The sequence below is a fragment of the Diceros bicornis genome, chromosome 4, assembly GCF_020826845.1.
Source record: "Diceros bicornis minor isolate mBicDic1 chromosome 4, mDicBic1.mat.cur, whole genome shotgun sequence".
Lineage (NCBI taxonomy): Eukaryota > Metazoa > Chordata > Mammalia > Perissodactyla > Rhinocerotidae > Diceros > Diceros bicornis.
Window position 1 is genome coordinate 56,634,559 of NC_080743.1, and position 10,796 is coordinate 56,645,354.

The 10,796-nt window shown below is 41.5% G+C and overlaps 1 protein-coding gene across 1 annotated transcript; it reads right to left on the reverse strand.

Moving 5' to 3' along the window:
* Positions 1-7,636: 7,636 nt before the first annotated feature.
* LOC131402741 (late cornified envelope protein 2D-like) lies at positions 7,637-7,945 on the reverse strand. The gene has a single exon (XM_058537311.1). The coding sequence runs from the start codon at positions 7,943-7,945 to the stop codon at positions 7,637-7,639; it is 309 nt and encodes a 102-aa protein (XP_058393294.1).
* Positions 7,946-10,796: the final 2,851 nt, after the last annotated feature.

Below are 10,796 nucleotides of genomic sequence, written 5' to 3' on the forward strand. Positions count from 1 at the left end.
TTTCATTTCCCTCTCTGAGCACACATATCCATATGCATTCCCCACATATGCATACACATACACTACCCCTCCTGCTGTTCCTTTACAAATGCCTCTGTCAAAGAGAATGAGGAAACCATGGTTGGCCTCACCAAGGCTATTTCTGGATTATCCAGTCCCAAGAAACCCATGGGAAACAATGACTCAGATCTATTCAGTCGTCAAACCCATGCATGTGATTTGTGTGTGTGTGTGTGTGTGTGTATTATAAGATGGTTTTCAAAAATCCACTGAACTATGAACAACTTGGGGTGGGGAGAGTGTGTTATCACCTTTGAATTCCTAAGCAATGATGGACTGAGAATTGGTCACATAAGTGTGCTTAATTAACCTTTACTGAGTTAAACTCAAAGCTCTGAGAGGACAGGGACCATGTTTGGGAACAAATTCAATGAGAAATTGGAGATCAAAAAGGGAGAATCACAGAGAATAAAGGTTTTGGCTAGAGGTAGGAATTCCCATGGTACACCCCTCATGCTTTAGCCCCATGTCTGGGCTTCTGACAGCTAAGTACTTCTGCCTTACGTGGACTGCTCTGCTTCTGCCTCCTGCATTTTCCATCCTCTCTAGATGGGACTTGAGTCTCAGCAGGTATATGGGCCTCAGGGATGAACATGCTCCCCTGGCCTTGGAAGAGCTTCTTCCTTGCTCTATGCTTGGGCAAAACTGTGGTGGCATTGAGCCCAGAATAGAATCAGGGGATCTAACAGGGGAGATCCTGTTCTGACCAAGGGCATGGGACCAGGAAGCAGCAACTGCAGTAGGCTGAGGACTGGGATATTCATGAGGTCACAGCAGCACAGAGTCAGAGAGGACTAAAGAGACTGAAGTCTAGTTTAGGACTCTGGAAGAGGAGCGAGGAGGCAATACTGTCATCTGTCCTCCCTCAGAAAAGTGGTGGATGCCTGAAAATGTCCTGTCCCTACTTCTTCAGGATTCCCTCACATGAACTCAGTAATATCCTACTCCTTCTTTCAATTCCTTAGGAAAGGGGTCTTAGGGATTATATTTAATGAGAAAATAAGTGTTAGAGAAAAAGTTGTCTGAATTCAGTTGAGCAATCTCTGTATGTTCTCTAAACTGTATGAGCATGTTCATGGGAAGAAATCAAACTCTTTACTAAGCATATCAGCGCTCTGCCACTGATGTGGGTAATGGTTCAGCAGAGTGGAGATAAAAGTATTTGTGAGTGAAAAAGAGTTGGGGTGAAAGGTGTGGCAAAGAGTTGTACAGGATCTGGGGCAAACATGGAGGTAGCCTCTATGAGCTTCTATAAATTTACTCTTTCTAAATTACTTAACTTCTCTGTGCCTCAGTTTCCTCATCAGTAAAAAGGGGATTAAACTGGTATTGTGGACTATAAACACTTAATGGTAAAACAAACAGGACAGTGAAATATTCCAAAATACGCCTTCGGATCAGAGCCTCTGAAGAAGTGCTGCTTGAGGTCCATGGGTGATCATTCAGGGCTCTCAGAGGGCAACGAAGAGTCCTCCCAAACTAAGTCCTCATCTTCACTGAGCTCTCCGGGAAACGTCAGTGGGCCCTGGGCTTCCATACTCAATATGTAGAGACGGATCTGAACTTACATATTTTGGACCAGCCTTGCTGTCTCCCAGTGTTACTTAAGCCCAGAGATGTCTGGTTATGCAGCGCTACCTTCCTCGCTACTGTAATTTTTTTCTAGCAATAGACATACTTTATGGGAAAAAAGTCATTTATTGTAGAAGGAGTTTCCAATTGGAAAAATGTTATGAAAATAATCCATAATGCATAAAAAATTAGTTACTTCTAAAATATTGCAATTTGGGGTCAATTTAAGTTATATGGCAAAACTGTCAGTTATAAATTTACTCATAGATTTATTCACTCAAAACCAGTTGGAGATAAAAGAAAATATCTGAAATTCATATGTGTATTTCTTCTAAAACATTTGGGAGAAATGTTATATCTTTATATTTTTTCTAAATTGATTCAAACGTGGCGTGCCCCCTGAACAGAGTCAACTGGAATGGGGTTAGGGGCTTCCTTCAATGAGATTCTATGAGAACCTTGGGGTTCATTAAGTCTAACAGTTTTGTGGGATGCTCCTCTAATTTTCAGTACATTGTGGTCACTATATAAGCATAACATTAACTAGAATTAAATAACTTCTCGAAATTAATCACGAGGAGTTGCATGAAATTATTCTTCAACTTTGAAAATGACTGGTGAATTTAGTGCTTGCTGCCACTAGTTTCCAAATTAAAACGCACACATTTAAATTCTGAGAGTTATAATATATCCTTTTAAAGAACTTAAAATGGAATTTATGGGCATTTTAAATGATTTTAGATATAGAAGTAGGGAATTACTTTGGTTTGAAATTTCCACTGAGAATAACTGCAAAAACTAGATAAAATGTAACAAAATATCTGTGTGAGTGTGTCATAAATTTACCAATTCAGTGAAGATTTGAGGACCTAATTCAAAGAGAGAAGAGAAGCTGAGAAATTAGCCTAGTATTTAACGCAGCTTTCCCCTTGATGCATTTGCTATATTGAAAAGCCGTAGCTAGGAGGTTGAGAATTGGAGCATATCTCTCAAAAAACTCATAGAAGTTGGGTGGGTGGGGAAGCAAAAATTGGAGCTTAGGGCTGTCAAGGATCAGAGGTTTTGGTAAAAACTCCAGGCTTTGGTTGGAACCAGAGATATGATACGGTTGGATATAGAGGATAGGAAAAACATGATGAATAAATCTGATATCTTTGGCATACATGGACACAACAACCAACAATGACAGAACTCATATTTATTTTCAAATGTACTTGAACATTTACCAAAATTGACCATATTTTGGATCAAATAAAACTTAAAAATTACAAAGCATTGAAATCTTTCAGGATATGTATATAGATATATATATACAGATGTATATATATATATAAATATATATATAGATATGTATACATATATAGATATATATCCACAGTGGTATTAGCAAGAAAAAGAAATATAGGTGGAAAATCCTCAAGTGTTTTGAAATTAAGCAATTACTTCTAAGCAACTCATGAGTTGAAAAGAAAGCTCAACATAAATTAGGCATTCTGAATTAAATGGTAATCAAAATAAGACAAAAAAACTTCATGGAAAATAGCCAAATTTTTGCTTAGAGAATAATTTAGAGACAAAATGTAGGCAGTAGAAGAGAAAAAAGACAACATTCTGAATAAAAAACTCAATCAAAAAAGAAAGGTAGTGTGTAAGAAAGTAATCAGTGCTTTAAATATCTATCTCAAGAAATTTGAAGAGAGGAGAAAATTAAACTTAAAAATAGAATGAAGGAAAACGAGAAAAATAAAAAAGAGCAAACAAATGTAAGATAGATAAAAATCAATAAACCAACAGACGATGATTTGACAAGATTTGAAAGATTCTTTGAAAATGAAATCAATAGAGTTCTAGCAAGGTTGATCAAGGAAAACAAGAGGAAAAGCAAAATTTCTAATATAAAAAATGAAAGCAGGACATCACTATATAGATCTTATACACCCCACAAAGATAATGGGAAGATATGAAAATTTTTATTTCAATACTTTTGAAAATTTACATGAAATGGACAAATTTCTAGAAAAACATATAACTTCCCCAAACAAATACAATCGTAAATAAAAATGTAAATAATCTTATATATATACACATATTTACATATATAAATATTAAATAATGGAATCTATAAGATTAAGATATTTTCCACAAAGAAATCTCCAGAAGTAGATGACTCCTTAGGTGAATTTTATGAGACATTTAAGGAAGAAATTATATCACTTTTACACACACTTTACCAGGTGGGAGACTTTCAACACATTGTATTAAGCCATCATAACTAGGATACCAAAATCTGGCAAGAACATCAAGGAAAGGAAAATTTCAGGCCAATGTTTTCATAAACACAGATGCAAAAATCTTTAAAATTCTAAAAATATTAGTATATTTACTGCAGGAATATGCATAAAAAAGTAATGTGTAGTGACCAAATTAGGTTTATTTTTGGAGAGGAAGTTGGTTTTACATTCGAAAATCAATTAATATAATTCACCACATTTACAAAATAAGGGGAAAAAATCATAAAGTCGTATCAATAGATGCAGAAAATGGATTTGGTAATATTCAACATCCGTTCATTATAAATTAAAAAAATTCTGCTAATTAAAAATAGAAATGAAGTTCCTCAATCTAATAAAGGGCACCTATGAATGTTGAAATCTTTCTTTCTGAGATCAGGAACTCATTTTTGACATTGTATTGGAGATCATAGCCATAAGCCAGTGCAACGAGGCAAAATATAATAACAACAAATAAATAAAAACTACCATTATTGTAAAAAAATTACATTAGAAAGAGTTAAACAGGCCAGGAAGAATTTATTTAAGACTTGCAATAAAGGAGTGAGACTGAACTCAACTCTGTTGAAACAAAAGACGGGAGGATTTTTAGGCGCCGGAGTGAGTTAGCGGAAAAGTACTGAGGGCTTTAGCCGGGAGGATGGTCAATCAACGAGATTAGACCACTTGAGTTTGCTATTTGAGGCTTATTGTAGTTAAGCTCCTACCGTCTCATACAGACTGGGAGATAGGGGCTCTATGTTCCCTGATGATTTCATTTCCAAGGGAAGTCTCCCACGTCCTTAAGAAAGACATTCCTGGGTTGTAAAACCAGCAAGAGGCTGGGAGAAGGTTAACATCTTAAAGAGATGGAGGAAGAATTTACAATTGCAAGTTTTCTAAAGTAAAAGCTCTAAAAATAGGGAGGTCGGGGCCTATAGTCAGGAAGAAACCTGTCTAAAGTTTGATCAAGCTGAGGGGAACTTTCAGGCCCCCTGGGCCATTACTCACAGACAACATGACAGTGTACACAGAAAATGGTAAAGAATCCACATGTCAGAACTAAAATGTGCATGTAGTAAGGTCGCTGATGCAAGGGTTCCGTCTCATGAAGGGCAGTGTATTTCTGGTTTGCCCTTCCTTCTAGTATTAGTCCTTGGGGCTCCAACCGAACCCTGGAGTTTTCCTGTGCCTCTTTCTTCTTGGTGAGCTCTGAACTCCTGCGGATTCAGCCTCTCAGCTTCTTAGCCACGGCTGTCACTTTTAGAATCAAAAATGGCTAGAGTGGGTATGTGTCTCAAATACCTGGCTCACCCTGTTTGGCATCCTTCCATTTCCAGATCTTGGCACTGCCTGTTCTCATTGTCATGATGTAGGCTTGCCAGATAAAATGCAGGATGCCTAATTAAGTTTGAATTTCAGATAAACGGTCAGAAGCATCTTCCCCTAGGATGGCCTTTAGCCAACAACTGACTGGTGTGGGCCTTTCAAAGACCATCTTCATCTCCTCCAGTTGAGGCACAGTCCAAGAATAACGTCGCACTCCCGAGTTCCCCTACAGTTGAGGCAGCAGCTACTCTCCAGGGAGCTTCGCCTGGATTAGACCTTGTGTGGCCTCTCCCCCTTCCCTGCCTTGTTCTCTCCACTCACTTAACAGTTTCTTCTGGAAGTCCTACCTTAAAATATCACTTGCACAGAAATCCTTGTCTTAGGGTCTGCTCTGGGGAATCCTATCCAACACTTAGATCTAGTGGCAAAGTCTGTTATGCAACAAAACAAATGAAGCCTAAACTACTGCTAATTGAAAACTCTGAAAAGAGATTTGGTGAAAACAAAATATGTATCATGGTTTTTTGAGGTGTATAAACCTTTTTCCATTTACATATTTTCTGCAAGTAAAATTGTCCCTTTGCCATAGGACACATGAATTCTATCAGCATGGTGTCATGCTTTTTCACGTTTCATCACTTTAACCATCCTCAGAATTATTCTGATAAGTGGAGAGGAGGGAGGAAGGAGGCTATTCCAAGCCCAGGGATAGTATGACATGTGCTGGGAGGCAGCCAGGTACAGGACGCTCTCTGGGACCAGTGAATGGGAATGTCAATGGCACTCTCTGGGTCATGGGATATGTGAGGACAATTGACCTATTCTCTCTGTTTTCCCATAATTTACAGCTGTTTCATTTTGAGCACAAATTTTTTTACAGTTTTAATATTGATTGAAAAAGAAACCTAAATGGCTACTTTTACAGCACGGAGAATTCATCTGTTGGGGTAAGCCCACAGGCAAGAGGCCACCCAGCCAGTTGTTGTCCTCCTCTGTTTATTGGGAGATAAACAAAGGCTGTGGCTGGTGGCTGTGGTGACAGAGGGGAGCAGACAGCTGCATCATATGCAGAGTCACTTTGTTATCAGCATCTCTGTCCAATTTGAGTCTAGAAATTTCCCATATAGATTCTTCTCATCCTGGCACTAAGGAGAATTGTCTTTGTCTCCCTGTTGGTACCTGAGCCTCCTTTTCCCACATTCTCCTGAGTCATGAGCCCTGTGGTGCCTGGAAGATTAAGCTGGGGAAGAAAGAAATGAAAGGAGAGACTCTGGTTGTATCCTGGGGCTTGCAGGTGTTCTAACAATTTATCCTCACCTCTCACCTGTTCTCGGCCGCAGCAAGCAGGGAAGACAAGGCCAGCGGCCATCAGCTATGGCCTCCTGTGGGAGGCCTATTTGCCGAGTGAGTCCAAATGGACATTGACCAGACTCCTGGTCCCGTCTCTTTGGCAACCTAGACTCACTTTTAACAACAAAACAGCAGTAGCAACAACAGCAACAATAGCTAACACCTATACAGGCTTCATTTGGGACAGACATTGCTCTTAGCAGGTTACATATATTAACCGTTTAACTCATAACAACCCCTTTAGGAAAATACTATCATTATCCTCATTTTACAGATGAGGAAACTGAGGCTCAGAGAATTTCACACAGCTAGTAAGCAGCAAGGCTGAGATTTAAACCCAGGAAACTTGGTCCAGAGTCTATGCTCCTAACCACCAAGTGATGTGCCAGGCTAGATTCATGCAGGCATCAAAACTCACTTGTAATTTGGCCCATTTCAATCTGGTATCACATAATTATTTGTTCAACACAGATTTAGAAAAGAGATTGAGTTCTATGTTAGGGAAGCCTTAAGAAAAATGATGTATTACAATTCAGAAAAATAAAGTTGTGCTGTTAGGTAGATTTACTCTACTCAGAAGGCTGTTTATGAACATGGTATTGCAATCAAATAGCACATTCTCACTTCCACCTGCTTTCCTGTTTCTTTCAATAACATAAGTTCTCTCCTCCAGACAGGTTCTGGTAAGTACATTTTCCTCAATTTCATTACACTTCTGGCAATGATTTCCCAAATCTTATAAAATGAAGCCCTGGGAAACTGCCAGTTACCCATCCCTTAGCCACTCTCTGCCCTTGCCCCAGGCCCCCCAAGAGAAGGGCTGACTGAGGGAGGCCTGAGGGAGTGACCAGGACACCTTCTGAGTAGGAAACAGAAACTTTATTTTTGCAAAGGTAGAGGAGGGGAAGCAGAAAGTCCTAGGTTCAGAAAAGCCTGAGTTAGCTCAACACCTGTCAGGTACAGGATGTCAGGATGTCGAAGTGAGGGAGTGAGAGGAGAAGGAAAAAATTTGGTGCTTCATTCTATTTGTTATTCGGAGGTTCTCAGGGTCCGGGTCAGCAGCTGCCCCCAGAGCCGCCATAACAGCCAGAACCCCCCGAGGGCTCACACTCACAGCAGTCGGGGCTCTGGTGCCTGCGCCGGTGGAATAGATGGGGCCTGTGGTGGCTCAGGCAGCAGCCGCCACCCCCAGAGCTGCAGCAGCCCCCAGAGCTGGGGCCACAGCAGGAGGAGACTGGAGGGGGACATGGGGCTGGGCACTGGGGCGGGCACTTTGGGGGACACTTAGGTGGACATTTTTGGAGGCACTTTGGTGGGCACTTGGGAGGGGGCTGGCACTGCTGCTGGTTCTGCTGGCAGGACATCTCAGCAGGAGTTCAATCAGTCTGGAAGAGAATAATTCCTTAGTTTAAATCAAGGGTGATGATTTTTACCTTTTTAGAATCAATCCATGGTAGATAATATCTAGAAGACGTAAATAAGTATCCAGAAGGAAACAATACAAACCCGTCCTCGAGTTAAAAGCACATAGATTTAAATTCAGATGTAAACATTTTATTTCCCTTGAAAGCAGGGATTTTTCAGTTCTTCACGGGCCTGCATGCAGTACTTAAAAGTCTGTGAATTGCCATAGCCTTAGTATAAAGATGAGCCCCCAGTCTAGATGAGGTCACACTCTCGCCTTCTAGTCCAGGGCAGTTTCCAGAGTGGCCAAGTTCCGGTGAACTCTTAAGCCACAATACAGCCTTTTACTCTTCTTCTGAATTTCATTCCTGATCAGTGTGGCAGAAATCAAAGATGTCACCCTCTTTCCTCAGCCTCCCTCCTTACTCCCCATACTTCTGTTCTGCTCTTCACCTCCCAGCTGTCAATTCCTCCCTGTCCTGCTCAGAGCACCCTCTGGGCTCCACTTCCCACTCACCCTGGTCACAGGCAGGAGCACAGGCTGGTCCCTGGAGAGTCAGAGCAGAGGAGATGCTGGAGCCAGGACGTCTTTTATAGGCCCAGGCTTGGCACCGGGAGGGGCAGGAGGTGGCTCTTGCACAACCAGGCATGTGTTGGGTCATTCCTGACATTCCCTTGTCTCCTTGTGCCTGCCTCTCAGGAGGCCTTGGGAGCTCCTGGGAACCCGTTCTGGGGCTGGGGTCTAGAGGGGCTTTACCAATCAGAGTGTCCAATAGGCTGGGGCCCTGGAGAGTTGACTTGGGACTCTCAAGGGACCAGTGCCTGGATAAAGACTCTACATGTCCTCTGGGAAACCTCAGGTCAAAGCTACAGGTTGTTTCAGTTTTGATTTTTTTTGTCATTGGGGAAATATTCCATTCTGATCCCCTTCCACACTACAGGTTTGTCTTTTAGGTTTGCTTTAGGTACTTGCCATTCCCAGGCTGGTTCCTCAGGAGCCTCAAACTGGGAAGAATCCTCTCCGTGCACACATCCTTCCTGGGTCTGCCCTTCACTGGGGACTCTGGGTCTCTGCTTCTCTCTCTGGGATGTCCTCTGAGAGGTGGTCATGTTGTCTTGATTTCCTTTAGTTGTAAGGACAGTGATGACTGCCTAGACAATAAACACTCAACTTGGTGAGAAGTAGGCAGGCCATGGAGGTCAGATCTCTGTAACTCGAGTCAAGAAGCCTGTTGCACATTTTAGCTATTCACATGACCTTTGAAATACCACTCGTGTTTCCTAAGCATCAGTGTTGCTTTTCAAAATGATGATTTTATTCATTGATTTGAACATGAAGAAGCTAAAAGATGTGTCATGTGTTTGGCACATAGAGGATGCTTAATAATGTATGTTAAAATAAAGGACTGGCATCTAGAACCTTATGTGCAGTCCAGAGATGGGCACTTATGGTCCCAATTCTCAAGGAGCTTATCTCTAAACTATAATAGGAGCCCCAGGAGAGGTTCGGCATGCTGGGCAGCTTTTGAACTGAGAGCTCGGTTATCTCTGGTGACAGGGTGGGCGTAGGGGGTGATGTTGACCGAGGGATTGAGTTCAGTTTGTCAGTGAGTGATCAGGGAAGAGTTTGAATTAGGTAGATTAGTTTATTCACTGGTTGAGAGCACAATATATGCCACTCATTATGCTTGTTCTAGGGACAGGGACAGAGCTGTGAAGAAAACAGAGATGGCCTTGCTCTCATTGAGGTATCAGTATAAGGAGGAGACAAAATAATCTCTAAGTCCCTCTTAGCCCAGAGGTGCCCCATCTCCAATTATTATTATCTATTTTCAGGTGTAGAGCCTACCCTCCAAGAGCTTTCAGGTCAAGGGTGAAATGAATCAACACGTGAACAAAGTATTCAGTTAAATGGACATTCATTTAGCACATTGGATGGGGTCTGTGCACATCTGTCAGGAATTTGGGATTCAGAGGTGAGCCAGACACAGCCTCTGCCCAGAGAAGCTCATAGTCCACGGGACTTTTTGAAATTTTTCTTTGCGTGAGAAAACTCCACGTGATCCAAAGAAGATAGAGTTGAATCTTATCTCCTGTGTCACTAGTTTGCAATGAGATTTGCAGGGCATTTTGATTAGTCCACTCTGCCTTTGCTGTTGTCACCCTGAGTTTCCTCATTCCCTGAGAAGAGATGTTGTAATGATGATGGAGTGAGAGTAAAAATAGGGGTGCCTGTGTGTTTATGTGAGATGCGTGTGTATGTACACACACACATATTTTCATATACATAGATTGGAGGTTGAACAGAAAAACACAAAAAGCCAATTCCCCTGGTTGTCAGTGGCCAGGAGATAGGAAGCACTTCACTAAACCCTCTGGTGTCCAATTTTCTTTCAGTGTGCCTCATCCCATACTGTGACCTGAAATGTGTGTGAAACAGCCTGCTATTTCATGAGTGGTCCCTGCTCCACGGGCTTCATCTTCAGTATTTTAAAATATTCTAGGTATTTGTGTTTATCTCCACAGTTTGGATCCCATCAGAATGTAAGGCTTACTGAGTAAAGAAACCCTGTTCTTATTCTCCTGGGGTCCATAAAAATACCTGGCACACTTAGTTGTTCAAATAAATAAACATATGGGATGAATATTTATAAATAATGATGAATGCCAGGGTGAAGCTTGCCTCCAAGTCCCTTTAACCGGGGAACTAATAACCTCAGGGCTGGTGTCTCTAAATGTCTCCTGGATCTCTCCACCTGAATGTCTTACTAGGACCTCAAATCTATACCCCTTCCAACATTTGTTCTCTGT

What these genes read in the sequence shown, in the direction of transcription:
- LOC131402741 (XM_058537311.1), bottom strand. Translation starts at nt 7,945, where the DNA reads ATGTCCTGCCAGCAGAACCAGCAGCAGTGCCAGCCCCCTCCCAAGTGC.